The sequence below is a fragment of the Pleurodeles waltl genome, chromosome 1_1 (assembly GCF_031143425.1).
Source record: "Pleurodeles waltl isolate 20211129_DDA chromosome 1_1, aPleWal1.hap1.20221129, whole genome shotgun sequence".
In the NCBI taxonomy this organism is placed as follows: Eukaryota; Metazoa; Chordata; class Amphibia; order Caudata; family Salamandridae; genus Pleurodeles; species Pleurodeles waltl.
The window spans coordinates 214,026,747-214,045,603 of record NC_090436.1 but is presented as its reverse complement, the minus strand read 5'-3'; the positions used below and the strand labels follow the sequence as shown (position 1 = coordinate 214,045,603).

The 18,857-nt window shown below is 42.3% G+C and overlaps 1 protein-coding gene across 2 annotated transcripts in view; it reads left to right on the top strand.

The window, feature by feature from the left end:
- Window positions 1-18,857, top strand: part of NADK2 (NAD kinase 2, mitochondrial) — a 547,365-nt gene that overhangs the window by 187,924 nt on the left and 340,584 nt on the right. For both annotated transcript variants that reach the window (XM_069221023.1, XM_069221015.1), the window contains exons 4-5: window positions 4,377-4,458; window positions 4,768-4,851. In XM_069221023.1, coding sequence (XP_069077124.1) covers window positions 4,377-4,458; window positions 4,768-4,851 — 166 coding nt within the window. The remainder of the gene's footprint in view (window positions 1-4,376; window positions 4,459-4,767; window positions 4,852-18,857) is intronic.

Here is an 18,857-nt window from a genome sequence, read left to right as displayed (position 1 = left end):
AAACCATGCAAATGCAGTTAGACAATAGCGACCCTAGGGGGAGCCCAATCCATATACTAAAAATAATGTTATGCGAACACAAGACCCCCACCTAGGTAAGTGAAATGTGTAGAGGGGAGCTGAGAGTACTAGAAAACCACAGAGGTAACACAGTACCCCCAGCTACCAGAAAAGCAGGAGTAAATCACTGGAATTTCCCCAAACCACCCAAAAGGAAGAAAAAGAAGACACTCAGACAAGACTGCAAGATACCAGCGGTGGATTCCTGGAGAGGAAGACCTGTGGAGAGAGGGGACCAAGTCCAGGAGTCACAGTGGAGTCTAGGAGGAGTAAGAGCTACTACCCACACAGCTGTACTTGCAGGAATTGGTAGATGGTGATGAAGAACAGGTCAGCACTGCAGCCCTGGAGCTGGAGAAGAGTTCCTGAGGTATGCAGATGTCCCACACTGGAATGAAGATTGCAGACTGGCATCAATGCAGGAATTCCACCAAAAATGCCTTGGCAAAGGTAACCTCACAGTTACTGGAAAAATGGTTCTGCTGGGGACCAGGAGGACTCAACCCAGGAAGGGGGAGCAGGAGGGGACCCTCAGCGACACTGAGAGCCCACAGGAGCAGAGGCAGCACCCACAGGAGTCCCACAGGACGGGGACACAGTAGTTGCAGAAGGAGCCCATGCAGCACTACAGAAAGGGATCCCACGCCGCAGGAGAACCACGCAGAGGGCTGAGCGTCGCAGGAGGGAGTGCTGAGGGCTGGAGCTGCACGTAGCCTGAAGTTCCATTGTAGGAGATGCAAACAAGCCTTGGTAGCTGCAAGAGATAGGGTGCAAGGGGGTACCGTCCTGCAGAGGTCCACCACCTCCGACCTCCACCAAAGTTGGACAGCTGGCAGAGAGGACCAAGAGCACTACTCTGGACCACCACCTGTGATGCCGGATCCAGGCAGCTTAGGATGAGAGGAGATTCACACAGCCGATCGTCGTTGCAGTAGGTGCCTGCAAATGCAGGGGAGTGACTTATTCACTCCAAGGGAGATTCCTTCTTTCTTCTAGTGCAGACTGAAGACACGCCGCCTTCAGTGGATACACAGCTGGTTGAAATTTTGCAGTTGCTGGTAGGAGCCCTGGAAACAGTGTTGCAGAAGAGTTCTCCCTCTATGGTCGGGTCCTGGAGGGTCTAGTCGCAGTTCTGGAGGCCAGATGTCAAGGTGAAGGTTGCAGAGTAGTCATGCTGGAATCTTGCAAGCCGAATCTGAGGACCCACCCAAAAGAGAGACCCTAAATAGCCCTGAAAAGGGGATTGGTTCCCTAGCCAGGTAAGCACTTTTCTGGAGGGGGCTCTAACGTCACTTGCCTGGTCTGGAAACTCAGATGCTCCCAGAGGTACCTACCAACCTTGGAATCAAGATGGCAGAACCCAGGGACCCTCTGGAGGAGCTCTGAGCACCATCACTGGGGTGGTGATGGACAGGGGTGTGGTCACTCCCCTTTCCATTGTCCAGTTTCGTGCCAGAGCAGGGACTGGGGGTCCCTGAACTGGTGTGGACTGGTGTATGCACGGGGGCACCAAATGTGCCCCCCCAAAGCACACTAGTGGCTTGGGGAGGCTACCCCTCCAAACCAGTCACACCTATTTCCAAAGAGAGAGGGTGCTACCTCCCTCTCGCAAAGGAAATCCTCTGTTCTGCCTTCCTGAGCGTCATCCGATCAAACAGCAGGAGGGCAGAAACCTGTCAGAGGGGTGGCAGCAGCTTGGGCTGCCCAGAAACCCTGGAAGACTGGTGGTAGCAATGCTGGGGGTCCTCTAATGAGCCCCCAGAGTGCATGGAATTATGGGCCAGATGTCTCATCACGGCCCTTTGCGATTTGGAAATATCGATTTTTAAGAAATCGCTATTTCCGACTCGCAAAGTGCCATGTATCACATTTGCGATTCGGTAATAGCGATTTCTTAAAAATCGCAAATGCTATTACCGAATTGCGAATTGCGATACCGGCCCCATTCGCAGCTATGGGCCTGTTGGCCCATAACTGCAAATTTTTCGCATTTCCAAAATTGCGATTTCTGAACCAGAAATCGCAATTTTGGAAATGTAAAACCCCAGGGTGCTGGGGGGCTAAGGTCCCCTCAGCTGCACCCCAATATTTTGGGGGGAGGACATGTAAGGTGCACACATGCCAAAAGGGCATGTGTGCTTTACATGTACAATTTAAAAATGCATTTTAAATGCATTTTTAAATTTTGCACATGGTTACCACCAAGTTCAACTTGGTAATTAGCGATTCCTAAATGCCAAAATCGCATTTAGGAATTGCTTCATACATGTGCTAAGAAATCGCAAATAAGGAATCCTTATTTGTGATTTCTAATTTAGAGAGTCGCAATTTGCAACTCTCTAAACAGGGTCGCAATTTTAAGGAATTGCTATTGTAGCGATTTCTTAAAATTGCGTTCAGAATGTATTTTATACATTCTGAACTGGCATTTTGCATTCGCACCGTTTGCGAATGCAAAATGCTTTCATACATCTGGCCCTATATTTCCAATACTGGCAACAGTATTGGGGTATGATTCTGACATGTTTGATACCAAACATGCTGAGGCTCGGAGTTATCATAATGTAACTGGACATAGGTATTGACCTATGTCCAGTACACGCATAAAATGACATCCCCACACTAACGAAGTCCATGAAAAAAGGAGTGGAGTTTGTGGGGGCACCTCTGCTAATGCAGGGGTGCCCTCACACACCGGTACTTTACACCCTGCCCTCTTGGCTAGGAGGGCTTTCCATAGGGGTGACAGTGACCTGGTGCAGTGACCTGTAATGAAAAGGGTGCATTCACCCTTTCATGCAGGCTGCAAGGGCAGTCCTGCAGTAGGGTTTGTATGGGCTCCCCACGGGTGGCATTATACATGCTGCAGCCCCTGGTTCCCCAATGTCCTGGGTACCTAGGTACCATATACTAGGGACTTACATGGGGGCACCAGTGTGCCAAATGTGGAGTGTAAAAACGAAGTTAGAAGGGATAGAGCATAATCACTGGGGTCCTGGTTAGCAGGATCCCAGTGAACACAGTTAAACACACTGACAACAGGCAGAAAATGGGGGCAACCTTTCCACGAAAGAGGGTACTTTCCTACAGCTTGGCTCAAGCCACAAAAAACATTGGGTGGCATGGTAAGACCACAAGAGAAACACCACTATGGGAGAGGCGCTGGCTTCCCAAAACAGAAAAAGTGCAGGGCTTCGGGCCTGGGACTTACTTGGGATTTTCAAGGTGAGAGACCTACTCAAGGAGGGGGATGTCTTGCCCGTTCTCCTCATTAAAACGAGAGTATGGGATGCATGCCAGACAGTTTCTCAAATATACACAACTGAGACACGACTGGAGGACAGAGGGGGCTCCCTGGGTAGGGTATCCCAGAGTATGCCCCACTGGAAGGACGAATCCTTACTGAGAAGATTGGTGAGGGGTGCAATCTCTCTCACTTTAAGGACCCTTATTGATAATATGCCAGATACCCTACAAACGCTTAGGGAGAAATGGGTGCAGGATGTGGGGGAGATAGAGAACATTGATTGGGAAGCAGCCCTGATGCACCTGAGGGAGGTGGCGATCAAGACCCGGTTATGCCATCTTACAGCGGGACTACTAATGCACATGTTCTACCCCTTGACCTGCACAGAAAGTGGTTGTTCAGTCATTGTCACTGCAGTTTGCTTTATTTAGTTGTAAAAACGTTCGATTTCTTTATAGATATTTACAGTTATCTCATTTGAGTGGAGTTTACCCCAATAAGTACTACCACTCTTGTTAGGGAGATATATATTATGTCATGTTAGGATGTATTTGCCTGATGACTACTCTCTACATAATGCTGCTGTTGTATTTACTCCTATGACTAGATTAAATACGAAGGTCATACCTATGTTCATGGTTTACTAAGTTGAAACATATGCATATATATTTATATAAAAGAGACTGTTGGAACTGAGACTCAGCTGTTTTATCCACTCTATTCCAGCACTGCTCACAGTAATAGACTGCCATGTAGGAACTGGAAGTTTGCTCAGACTGCTGGCGTCGCCCTCAATCACTGATTACGTTGCCGCTCACAGTGTGTGCCACTGAAAGAGCAGGGCTGCAAAATATGGGCAATCACCATGCACCTTTATAAATAAGGGAGCAAAAAGCTCCCCTCTATTTGTAAATATGAGCTTTGTTATAAACTTTAAAGACCAAAGACGTATGTGTGATTTTATGAGGTTGTCTTAATTTTATTTCACAGTGAATTCTAAATGAACATGTTTTTTGCTTGATTTTAAGGGATAGCCATAGTGGTGATATAAATGTCTGTTTTAATTCAGGTGACGGTACCATGCTACTTGCTGCCAGCAAGGTGTTGAACAGACAAAAACCTGTTATTGGTGTAAACACAGATCCAGAAAGGTAGAAAATCATACCTTAATTCGGGGTGGGGGGGGGGGGGGGGTTGTGTGGAAACTGAAACACAGTTATTTACTGTTAATGGTTTTCTTTATAGTTGCAAATGATTGATCGTGAATACATTTTTGATTAAATAATTTGCTGAAATGTAAAAGGATAGGTTTTATGTTTTAGGAACGCCTTTTGTGTCTAAATTGTGCCAGATTACTTGAGTCTTCTATAATCCTGATTGAAGATGACTCATTAAAGTAAATTGTTACTGAAAATAGTAAACACTTGCAAATTTATGTTTTATTACTTTTCTGAAAAAAGGTCTGAAGGCCATCTGTGTCTTCCTGTGAGGTATACGTACTCGTTTCCAGAAGCACTACAAAAACTCTACCGTGGTGAGTTCAGGTAGGCTACTGTTAGTAAACATTTTTTGCCGAACAATATCTATTCCAAGATCAACAATTAATAACACTGGCAGTGCTTACTGAAAATAATATAAAATAATATATAATTAGTTTGTTGATTCTGTGAGAGTGTTGAGAATGTCACTAGTGGTGCCGGATAGTCTTAGAAACTAATATAGTCTAAATGTCTGAAGGAATGTACACTAAATTAGTGAGCCCAAACAAATGTATAGGTAGCTGCTTGAGTGTTAAGAGAGATACTTTCCTCTAGAGATCATGTTGAAAAAAATACTATAGGTTCTGGAGCGGCACACATGAAAATAGCCTATATGTGATGCAGACAGTTCAGAAACTATAGGTGTTCAATTTCACATACTCTATCGTTTGCCTAGAAATTATTTTTTATGCTGGCCCATCAAAATATTATTATACTTTATAGTTTATGACTAAGCTTTCAGTTGTCATTTTGAATCTATTTTGGCCAGAATTCTTATAATGCTGGACAGCAGGCATAGACGTAATTTAAATGCTAATACAGTTTTGCTGTTGCACAGAGTATACAAATTTTACTGGTGCGGAAAACAGTGTATAGTCTTACAGGCTCATGTAGAGGATTGCCGTAATGATATCAGAAACTGTTAACCAACATAAATAATGAAATGCCTCTGCCTGAGTGAATATGTAATAGCAAGTGATTTCTGGTACCAAGGAAACAACATCCACAATGAGTAACATCATGAATTATCACTCAAATATCGATTTAAAAAACAATTTAAGAAATTTGTTCTAAAAAAAAATAGCTTTCAGGTTTATGACACTGCATACATTTTGCTGTCAAGGTCCTGATCACAAGTTGTGAGAAGGAGAATTCCACTCTGCCTAATGGTATGTGGCGAGGACACCAGACCTAATTTTACCAGCCGGATTGCTTTGTGAAAGATTTGTATAGGAGCCTGACCCATTCTCCAGCACCACCGACCCTCATCCAAGGCATGGGAGTAGCATGTAATGCTCCCCTGCCAAGTGATGTAGATCCCTTCCTTCTACCACCTTCCCTAATCTTTGCCCCCTTTCTCACACAGCTGTGTGGTGTGGTTGCGAAAGACATATTATAGTTTTTTAAAGACATACAAGGGCTTAGAGCCCACCCATTGCTTACTGTTGTTTTGATCTTACTCTAACTTGCCTGCTTCTTATTTGTGTCTCAGCTTTCATCTTGTGTATGTCCCTCCCAGGGAGCATTGCCTCTTTGTCATCTACTTTGATTGGATTTCTTCTATACTTTCACTGCTTGCTTTTCAAGCACTACTTTTTTCTTTTGGTTAAGTATCCCCCAAGATTGCGCATGCTTTACAGCGGTCTCCTTTCTTCTACCCCCTGCACACCCTGTTACTCATTGTCACCTGTGTGCTTCACCTTGCCACCCTCCATGTTGTGCTCGTCCTTGTGTCCTACCCTTGTTGTTTTCTCACATTTGTGCTTCTCCCCCACCATCTCCATATTGCTCTTGCCCGTTGCAATCTCCTCCCCATAACGCCCTCCATGGTGCTTCCGTATCTCCTACCCTCAATGTTAGCCACCCACGCCCTTGGTGTTGCTCCCCTCTACCAACATTTTAAAAAAAAGGGGTTTTCCAGTAAATATCGAATCGGTATTTGGAAAGGGCATGTAAAGGGTGTCCTTTCCAGCTTTGGGTTCCTTTGGTTATATATTTATGTTTTGAGAATGAAATCCTGTCACAGAGCATTAATATTTTACCACGAAGTCAAAGAAGGTGGTAAACTTTGGAAAATAAAAGGTGTCCCCCAAGGGACCACTTTCATTGTGAAAGTGGACAAAATCATTTATAGGAGCAGGCAGCAGTCCCTGGAACTACTGCCTCCTCCTAACAATTATTTTTGCTTTTTAAACTCATCCTGTTTAGTTTGGGAGGGGGGTGGGGGGAGATTGCTGTATTTAATAACAATCACATGCATGGTGATCTGCTGACCCCCACTAGTCCACCATGCATGTGTCTCAAGCTGTTCGTAGCGGGTCACAATTTGTGACCTACCTCATGCATATTAAGGTGGGTCAAATTGTAACCCACTACAATTTGGTATTTGCACACCAACTTCTGCCAAATGCATTGGTATTTTACGAACCAACCTATTGATTAGTAGGCTGGTTTGCAAAGTATCAATACGTTTGGTAGAAGTCTGTATGCAGTCGCAAATGGTGATTTATTACACAATTTACGATTTCTTATTTGGAATATTAGTACATGAGGCGCCATGTGTCTAAACAGGAGAGCTCTTTTATGTTTATTGGGTTTCAAGTAGTCTCTAAACGTATGCATCATTTTAAGTTATATGCCTGTGTTTTTGAAGTATCCTCTGTATGTGTCTAAGTTCCTTTATAGAGGGCTATTTTATCTTGGGCTTATTTTCAGATTCCATAATTTTTATTTATTTTTATTTTATTTATTTTTTAGTTATCAACTGATATTCTGTTTCATGCAACAATGACGTTTTATGTGCTCTTCTGATAACTTCGAGCGGGTTATCTAATTTTAAAATTCCTTGTTATCTGAAATAACTCACCATTCTCCAACATTGGATCTTTTATATATTCACATGTTTGAATCATTCCCTGTCGTTAGACTGGGAATCCCCAGTACATTAAAATTGCAGTATACAGTATAAAATATACAACATACATTATACAGTTTTAAAATGGCATTAGGCCTGAAGCAACATTAGGTTAGTAACACCACATTAGAAAGAAACTGAACTTCAGTCAATGAGGTGGAAGCTTAAGCACACCGACTCCCTCTATAGGCATCATAGCTCAGATTTCTACCTCACGTTGTGTGTAAGAGACTCTCCTGCAGAGCTGTGCTCTAATCTTTCAGTGAACTTTAAATTTGTTACTTTCTTAATCTGCCCAGGATTTGAACCAGGCCTGTTGTTAGTATTGAAATTCTGTGACTTGTTTTAGGGGAAACTGTATACAATTCTGAGCCACTGTAATCTTCTTATTTGGCAGCCAACTGTCACAATGGCTGACAGGGACTAGAAATCTATTTTCAAGGCTTGTACATCCTGCGGTCTTAAAAGGGTTTACATTGATGATCCTCATTTTAGGTGTATTTTTTGCCGTCATCCAAATCATAAAGCATCCAGATGTGACATTTGTAGAGGCTTTTCATCTAAGACTCTTAATGACAGATAAAGGAGGTTGGCATCATATCTGATGGCTAAAGAGAATTTTCCTCCCTCTGTTGGAAATCCCAACTCCTCAGGGGAATATTCCATGAAGTGCTCCTCCAGGCATTTCCACGTAGGCAGAGCAAAAATATATATCGTTTTTAATTTTCCAGAATTGGACTTGTTTGAAACAGTGCTTACAGCCACCTCTTTTGTCACTAAAGAAGGAAAACCTGCTAAGGAGTAGACAGAGGATCATCCCCTGAAGAAGAACCCAAAATGTTCAAAATGTCAAACCTTGTTTTCATTCTTTGCCTAAGAGATAGTTGATGATAAGACCTTCAGCGTCAACAGCAATAACTCTATTGATGGCGACCCCAAAGACACCAACGTGGACTCTGTCCATCCCGTCCATGATGGAACCTGCAAAGCTATTGCCAGTGACATCGGTACTGTTGACGGCCGGACTGTCAACATTGATGCCGTCAAAAAATACACTTTTGGGACCTCTACTTCCAAGGTATCAACATTGCCACCAGTTCAGATTTTACAATCGGGAAGATGATGTAGGCGACTGTGTTTATCAAACTGTCTAAAGCCCAGTGCAGCTAAATGTGACATAGGTCCTGGATTTTGGAGAGGAAATAGGCTATTATTCAGACTATGATTTTTAACAGGATTATATCCTTCGTGCTTTTGGATCTTGCATACTGCCCAGTTGCCTGTGGCTTTTTATCTACATTACTGCAAATGATGGAAACCTTTCAGAAGTTAGTGCCACCTACCAGTCCACAGCAGCCACATCCCTTACAAAATAATCTTCCTCTACAGCAGTTGTTACTACCTCCTCCAAGAGAATCACCTAGAATCTTACAGAGACCACTGGTCCCACTCATGCCGGAAGATATGGGTGACAATGACTCCAATCAACCTTAATATTCTGATGTGGATGAGGAAGAAAGTGAACTTCCACAAAATTATGGTGCCAAACATGATTTGGCAGACGATATTGTGACCCTACGGGAAAGGCATGAAACATCCGTTCCTTAAGATCAGACTGATGAAATGTCCAGATTTCATTCTATTATGGAAAGCACTGCAAAGAAGTTTAATCTTCCAGTGAAGCACACAGATTAGCAGTGTTTGCTTCGTGATGTTAACCTTGAAAGTCTGTAAGAGCTACACCAAGTTTAAATTTCATTTGGTCGGACAGTCTAAAGTTAAGAGACCAAAGACTGTGTCTATGTTTCTGCAGTGATACCTCACCTGGAGAAAAAAATATAAGGCTCTGGAGTCTGCACCAACTTGTATCACTTGAAACACTAAGCAGGATTCAGTTATCTCCCTAGTGGCTCAGAATATCCACTTACACCATTCTCCAGTCCTCCAGATACGGATTGTAGAGGTATAGACAGTTTAGACAGAAAATCTCTCCTATAACAGCCACCTACATCAATCAATCAATCAATATTTAGAAATATTGGAGCGTTATGTTTGTTCGATGTGGCCAGATAGCGCACCATTGGTTGGACTCCTCCCAAAAGATAAATGGAAGACAGTGAGAGCTATCCTTAAGGAGGGAGAACTCACTTCTTTCATTAATGATGCAGCACTTGATATCTCCAACACAGTTTTTTGCCAACTTGCGGGAGGAATGGCATTAAGAAGACAGGGTTGGCAAAGATCCACAGCCTTCTGCCCTGAGGTGCAATCAAAGATTTTGAAAATGCCTTTCAATGGCCTTACTCTTCAGAAAGCATGTTGTCAGACTGCTGTATCCTTATGTATTGCAATGCTCAAAAGGGCCCACCACCAGGTAAGGTCAGTCCCCTGAGGCTCACACAAAGGATATAGGGTGTTGGAATTGTCTGGTGAGAGTAGGGGTGTTGGGGAAGGGAACAGCTCAAAAGGAAGCCAGGAAAGACAAGAACATACAAACTCAATTAGTAAAAGTGTATGCAAATATCCCCATTGAAATCCCAATAATCTGTGCACCTAAGGTTAAGCCTTTGTGTTTATGTACCCCAGAATTGTCTTGGTGCCAAATAATCACCAGATGGTGATTTGCTAGTTAGAATTGCACTAATAAGGGTGGCATTCCCTTTATGCCAAAGTCTTAAACTTGAATACAAATTAAAATACAGAACATCTTTCAAAGAGAACTTCAAATGTTTTAATCTCATTAGACTGCACAAGAAAATACTGTGGTCAAATGTAAAAAAAAAAAAAAAAAGTCACTCCAGGGTATACCTCACCTGTTGAGTCACAAGTTGGCCGCCTTTGCCACTGAATGTTTAGAGCAGGCGCATTCACACGCCTGCCTAGAGCCCAAAATGCAACCAGTAATGTTGGAAATCTATGAAGCCTGCCCTTGGTGCAGGCGGAAACCGTAATATCAAGCTAATGTAAGAAGGTTGCACCTTCCACTCCGAAGAACCATGTGATCAGAGTCCTTTCTGACTTGTCCAAGAGACTCACCGAGCCACTGTGAGGACATGCGTCCGCTACGAGGACTTCCTCTCAATAATGAGCAGGAAGCAGCAGGCGTGGCCATGTTTTAACACCGGTGATTCCCTTGCGTTCATATCAGAAGCCTCTGCTAAATGTAAATTTGGTTTTCTTGATGACGATCCAGAGACAATAGCAACAGAAACAGAGGACTGATGAAACGTGTTTGAATGCTCTCACTGTAATTCCCTGAAACTAAGACCATGAAATGGTGAATTTCCTAATCATGACACATCTGAATGATGCTCTTCATGGTATTTAGGGCAGATACAGATGCTGCCAATGCTTTGGATCTCCTACAGTATTACATATTTAGATCTACTAATTTTCTTGCCACTCAAGATCATAAATTTTAGGGGAGGATTCAACCAGTATGGAAGTCAATGATCATATTACCCACAAAGGCAATCTTGATATGAACAAAGATGCACGCATAACAATAGTCAAAGGCAGCCTTACGGGAGATCATCAAGAAAAAAGGGAAGTGCTTCCCAATCACACACCAATGTCAACCAGAGAAGAGCTTGATTATCTGCCTTTGCCCCCTTTCCCATCTTCTACACTGAAGTTTGGAGAGAGAATTCCCCTGTTTTCTCTCCGCTTGGAAGATTTTAACATCGGGCAGATGAGTGAGGCAAATTGTTATTTCAGGCTATACATTGGAGTTCATTTAGCTGCCTGCTGTGAACCAACCCAAGAAAGAGCATCTTCTGCATCTAGAGGAGTTTCAACAGGAAAGTCTCTTACTCGTTCTCAAAGGAGCTAAAAGATTGTTCCTCAGATCACAGAAGAATCAGGTGTTTTATTCGAAGTAGTTCCTGATCATGAAGAAAACTGGTCAGTGGAGACTTGAACTGTAGTCAGTCAGGCAACAGCACCCTCTAGAACGCTCCCAACAGAACCGGAGTCCCTCAGATTTTCTTTTGCATGTTGTGTGAAGGGAGTCTCCCTTAGCGCTGCTCAGTTCTTCAGGTATTATATCATTTTGGATCATCCAAGATTATATTTCATGTTTCATGTCTTTAACCCTGGCACTAGTATGTCAGAGTAGGAGAAAACAAGGTAAAGGAGTACTAAAATATGTCTCACCTTTTCCTCAAAAAACTCTCACTTTATGCAAGATGAGGCTATTATTGGGACTACAGAATCTTAAATCTGTCACTTTATAATGAGGACAGTGAGGATTCCTTCACCTCACAGGAGATGTCCGAGGGAGAGGATGCATCAGGGTCCCCAGAAGGCATGCAGAAAAGGCATAAAGACTTACCATAGTCCTCAGAAGGCACTTCTTACAGAAAGAAAAAATTTGGAAAAATAAATACCCTGAACTCCTCCTTCAACCCGAACACTACATCAGAGAGATCCTCATAACCTGACAATGGGATGTCTGAAAAACCGCCTTTAAATCATCATTACCAACAGTTATGATGACATTGTTGATGACCTCAACCATGTCAACTATTATTGCCTCATCTACGAAGGGCCTCGCCTTCGATGGCATCTTCTACGACGGCCTCATCTAGGGCAGTCTTCCATGATGGCCTCCACAGTTGTAGTCTATGTAGGTCGTCTACGGTGGTCATCGATGAAAGTCGTCTGCTGTGGTTGTAGACGATGGCCTTGTGGGCGACAGTCTCACCTATGATGATCTACAAGAGCCTCATCTACAAGGGTTGTCTATGCCGTCCTCACCTATGACAGTTGTCTACAACGATTACCTTGTCTACAATGACCTAGTCTACGTAACCACATCTACGCTTACCTCATCTCCCTCTGCATTGTCTACCATGGCCTTGTCTATGACTGCATCCTCTAATACGGCCTTGTCTATGACTGCATCATCTACAACTCCCTTGTCTACGACTAAGTCCTCATCGACGAAAAACATTGTCTAAGTCAACCTAGTTATTTACGTCCACCTTGTCGACCTTGATGACAATACAAATTAAGATGAAAACACGTAATCGTCAACAAGAACAAAACACACATAATCCAGGATAATTTAGTGTAAAGAATTAAAGTACTAATATGAGCATGTCTACAACAGTCCGTAATATATGGCGAGGCAATATGTGGAGCAATTACACCACTCCGCCTCCAACTACAGAGCATGGGTCAGGTCTGTGTAGCTCTAGTACCAGACCTACAGGACATGTTACACCCACAACTGTTGGATTCCCCCACCAGATGAATTTTGGTGGTTTCCATCCACTTGGGAGCGAGCAGCCAAACACTTACAGCTTTCTGTAGCAAACAAGAAATTAGTTTGTTTTTTCTTTGATTTTAAATATAAAAAAAAGCTTTAAAACCTATTCCAAATGTTGATACATCCAGGTGGAATTACAATCATGGAAAACCCTATCACTCATAATCCCGCCTAACCAGCAAGGAAACATTTTTATCTGTGTCCAATGCTACTATACGGGCTTCCAATTCACTGGCAATACTGGGCAGTTATAGCCACCAGATGTGGCCAAACATTGCCACATACATAAAACGTCTGCCGATAGAGATAGGGGGAAAAAACGTGCTGCTGCAGGGGGGCAAAATGTCCTCATCTGACTGCATAGATTGCTCTATAGATATAGCTTTAATAGAATTCCCATGACTGGCAGGGTCAGTGGTCCTTGGTTGCCAAGGTTGGTTCAAGACCACAACATTTAGAATTTGAGGTGCAAATAGATCTATTATTTTTATCGTACCATGCCAACGCTCTGTTAGCAAGTACGTCGACAGCGCCTTGCAAGCAGTCAAGGCTGACTCAGACACTGCAAGGTCTTTTGCCACATTACAAGTGCGAAAGAAACAATATCTAAAGGGACCCATGAAAGACACTTATTCTTATCTAGGAGGATACCCTGACTTATCAACCCTCTCAGTAGCCCTTAGGCTAGTTTACCTACAGTGACAATGTTCTGGTGCTGATGACACCATCCTGTGGGAAAAACAATTCCCCAAATGTTGTCATCTGTGGTGGAAAATAGCATCAGACAAAAATAAGTCCTGGATCTCATCACAAATAGACAGATGTTACAGTTCACCCAGATTCCGCCCACTACTCCACCAAAACGAGGGCTCAAAACCTCATCTCCATCTCCTTCAGAAGGGAGTGCTCGCTACACTAACCAAAGGTTCCATAGAGAAAGGTCCACATTCTCATCAAGGAGTAGGCTTCTTTTCTCGATTTTGCCTCATAAACACAAAAACAGGGGAGTGTCCATCCCTCATAGACCTCTGGAAATTAAACAAGTATTTCCGGAAACAATCCTTTTAAGTGGTCACCCTCTCACACAGCACATGACTCTGAATTTACAGGATTCATACTTCTGCATTCCTACTCACTCATCATAGTTCTTCCATTTGGCTTCAAATCAGCTTTTTCCGGGAAGGACAGTCATCGGGTAGTTCCCTAATTTGACAACTCATTGATAAAAGCATCAACGGCATTTCAGATGTCCAAGGCCCAAGAGACTTGCCTAAAGTTGTTTCACAAACTAAGTCTCCTTGTAAATTATCAAAGATCATCAACTCCTTCATCAAAGAATATACTGTTTCTGGGCCTCAGCACTAGATGCTGTCCAAAAACAAAGACTTACATTAAGACAAGCAATGAAGGCTCTAGAAACTGGCTCTGGGGAAAAAACAAAACAGTGCGTCTGTTCAATTAGCTTTTGGGCATCATGTCCTCAGCGATCAATATGATCCGTCTTGTACGCCTGAAAATGAAAGCCTTACAGGAGCAGCTACAAAAGCAATAATCAGATGAATCGTTTGAGAGCCTGGTGAATTTCATATTGGTATGATGAAAGCTCTAGCAGGTGGTCTCAGACTACAGATTCTTCCCTGGAAAGCTGGGGCAGTCATCAACAGAACCTCTAATTCAAGAAAAGTGGTCTCTGTTCCAGAAGAGCATAAATATCAGTCGAGTAGATCTCAAAGCCATCTGCTCAGTCTCCAAACTTTCCCGCTAATGATAGCAGAGTCTTCGGTGTTAGTTCGCACTGACAATATCACCAGCATGGAATATGTGAATAAACAAAGCGTCACAAGATCACTGGTGCTGTCCAAGGAAGATCAGGAAATCTGGAGCCAGCTGACAACACACAGGATAACTCTTCAGCGGAACAGGTTCCCTTGACTGGAAATCTCATAGCAGACATGCTCAACAAAATTGGAAACGGCCTCTATGAAGGTGAGTTTGATCAGTCGGAACTAAGTATGATCTTCCCCTTTTGGGGCAAACCGGCTCTGCATCACTTTGCAACAAACGAAACTCGCAAATGCCAGTTCTATGCAAGTTGGCATTCACATCCAGGAACGTGGAATGGTTTTCGACAGATGGTCCAGGATCTATGCTTACCCCTCCACTCCCCCCCCCCCCAATACCTTTAATACCAAAGGTTCTCACCAAGAGGAAAGCAAAGAAGTGTCATCGTATCGTGATACTCCCCAGGTGGCTCACAAGGCATCAGTTCATGGAGCTCCTCCTGCTATCAGAATACAACCACATTCACCTATCAACATTCTGTAAACTTTTTACGATTAACTAATGCCAGGTCCTTCATCCTGACCCGACCTGTCTCCTCTTATGCGCATGGAACCTAAACTCCATGAGTTCAAAGATCTCAATATTCCTCAGGACTGCAGGGTTGTTCTCTCGAAGTAAAAGCAGAAGGCACAATAAAGACATGTAAACGGTAATGAAAATGTTTCTGCCTACGTGCCAGAAGTCAAACCTATATCCTCTACTAGCATAATCTGGCAAATAACCACTGTATCGCCTCTCACTAGCTCTGTCACGGTTGGTACATGCATCCATTAAGGGATGGCTTTCAGCAATATCAAGATATAGATGTTCATCACATTTTCTCTTTCTACTCTTACAGAATCATCAAACAGTTCATAAAATAATTAGTCAGAGTTTTTTTTCCTACAGTAAGGGCTCCTTCCTTGATCTGGCACCTATACATAGTTCTGTTTAAACTCCTGAAGAGTGCATTCAAACTCTTTCACAGAGCCCACCTCATATTTTTCACTTGGAAGGTTGTTTTGTTACCAGTACTCACTCCGACAACTAGGGTTGTTGTGTAGCCATTTTAGTTATAGCTCCATGCGCGTTCTTTTTGAACACTAGTTCTGCCGCTGTGCACTCTAACCCAGATATATTTTATTCAGCTTTGTTTATTATTTTAACAATAGCCACATTTGCGGTCTTGTTTTATTTCTTTCTATCTAGCTGTTCTTTGCTTAGGCCAGCACTGTGTTCTTAAACAAGCACTCTGTGCTTCTCTCAAGGCTGCAGTGAGATAAGTTGCCAGTAAAACGTGGTAACGCTTTGTCTCTGGTATTCATAGAAACATATACACATCCTTACATAGGGACATTTTCCCAAAACATCAGCTGTTTTATTATAAAAAACGTTCCTGTCCCATACATGTTAGAGGGAGATTCCAGCCAGATGACCACGACTGTATGCTGATTGCTGAATGCTTTGCTACAGCTGCTTAGGCAGACTTCAGGCCTTTGCTCAGGTATGGGTGATGATATCTTCCCAGGGGAACCTGAAGGGCAGAATTAGAGCTTAACATGATGTGCTCTAATATAGCCTAGGTAGGAATTAGTTTAATGATTCCAGTGACAATATGGTAGCGTTATTTCTATGCTTCACTTTACTCGTCACAATTTTAATCCTGTCATGTTTTATCGTCCTGGTTATTGCAGTACATGCTTTAGTATCTAAGCTGCAGTTGCTTCATTAAAAACCTTATTCAAACATATATTGCCTTTGCTTGCCCTTGTACATGTGAGACTAATGTAACTGAGAGAAACAGATGCGATAACTGAGAGAAACAGATGCGATCTGAGTGACCACGATTTCCCTGAGAAGTCAATTGTCATGTGCTCAGCTGCCCAATCATCACTGCTCTTGGGTAGAGATGAGGCACTGCTAGTTAGCCGGAGCAAAACCCAGATTAGGCCAACAGGTGTCACCTATAGTCGGTTAGACTCAGTCCCCCACACCGCAGGCGATTCTGCCACCTAAATCCAGGAGTCTCACTAGAATATTGAGACCCTATGCAACAGGGTAGAGGAGATATAGGCTTTCTCAACTCAAGAATCTTCTTGTATCTCACAGGCAATTTAGTAATTCTCTGAACCAACAAAGTTCCTTCGGATTTTGCCTCAATGAACGTATAATATTTCTGACTTTTCTCTCAAATTCAGCATCACCAGCTGAGAGGTCTATTCATACGCTAGGTATCAAGTGATATTTACATCATACTAAACAACTCATGAGAACTGATCAACTGTTGGACTCAGATGGACGCACTCAAAAGGGTGCTTCAGTTACAATGACAACAATTGCTTGATGAATTTCAGCTGCAATCCAGTTCTGCCACTCAGACTAGCAAGCCCCTCACAGAGAAAACTATGGCGCATTCAACTGGGACATTTTCCACCTCAACTACTTTGTTTGCATGAATAACTTTGGAAAAGATATGTCATGCTGCGACTTGGAAAAGTGTGCATATAATTCACGCAGAAATATTACCTGGAATCAGTACAGCGCAGTGATTCAGCAGGTGGACAGGTTTTACTACACCACTTATTTCAATGTGGGAGCTTCTTTTGGTTCCATGTGTTTATGTATTCATGCAAATTTTACTGTATGATTTGTATGTATGTGTTAATATATTTATTAAATTGCATATGAATGTTATGTGTATAATTTCTACCCAGCATCCACTATTTACGCTAATACTATAACATATACAAATACAGTAACTGCTTGCTATTCTGATTCAAGCATATGAATCTATGAAAGATTCAATACTAGAGAAGAAAATACGTTAGTTGTCTGTTACTGCACAGACGACCCACCCTCTTCTCCGGAGAGTGTCCCCTTATAGCTCTGGATTATTTATTCCCACTTGTGCTTGAAAATCTGAGGGACTGGGCCTCTTTTGGGAGTGTTCTAGAGGGAGCTGTTGCCTAATTTGTTATAGTTCAAGTTTGGTCCTTTTTTTTAATTTAAAAAAAAATATTTTTCATAAAGGACATGGCTAGGCTAATAAACTTTTTCATTGCCACTATAGCCTATATATATATATTTACACTCCAGCAGGTCCACAGAAAAGGCGCGCTCTTAACGTCGGTGCCAGCATCAGGGAAAGCAACATCAGGATTTCGTTCAAACAAGAATTGATCTTTATAAGTTCGTAAGGAAACTGAAACTGGCAAAATACTTTTCCAAACTTGGCTCTTCAGCGACACCAGAAGGAGGCTGTGATTTTGAAAACTTAGATTTAAACATTGAACAAAGTACTGATTTAAAAACAATTTATGACTTGACTCATAATTTAAGAGATGAAGAGCTGACTGAAACAGAAATAATGGCCACTCTGGGCATTGAGACTGATTTTAGTATCAAAACAAAATTCAAACCAAAATCTAAATTTTGCCCTTCTCTTTCACCAGGAAACAAAATTGACATATTTCATGATTTGGTAGTGAGTGATTTAGAGAAATTACAATCTCCCCAGCAAAAAGATAAGGAAAATCTGACAAAGGAACAAAGACCGGCATTGAAAGGTTTAATGGACAATCAAATAATAGTGATTAAACCTGCGCACAAGGGGGGTAATACTGTAATTCAGAACAAAGATGACTATGTAGAAGAAGCACTGAGACAATTGAATATGAATGTAAATTACTGTAAATTGACGCCAAATCCCATCAATGACCTAATATGGGATCTGAATTAAAGATTAGATAAATGGTACTCAGAAGGATTAATAAGTTAAATTATATATGATGAACAATAATCCAATCATGCCAACAATATATTTCTTGCCTAAAATCTACAAAACCCTAGATAAACCTCCTGGTAGGCCCATCATATCAAGTTGTGGCTCGCTATATGAAGGTATTTCAAACTATATAGATCACTATCTGGCCCCAAAGGTAAAAGGTTTGAATTCATACATACAAGATGCTGGAGATTTCTTAAGAGCATTGGATGGTGTAGTATGGCAATCAGATTATTTGTTGGTTACAATAGATGTTGTGTCACTGTATACATCTATCTCACGTCAGGTGGGGTTAAATGCAGTACAAATTTTCTTGGGCCAAAAAAGCATTCCCTTTTTGAAACATTCTGAGATGCTATTAGAGATGATAGGAATATGTCTCAATAATAAAAAAATGTGTTTAATCATCAGATATATAAGCAAATCTGGGGATGACCTTCTCCCCGAGCTATGCAAATCTCACGATGGGGTGGTGGGAGAATTGTGTAGCTTGGGTTCAA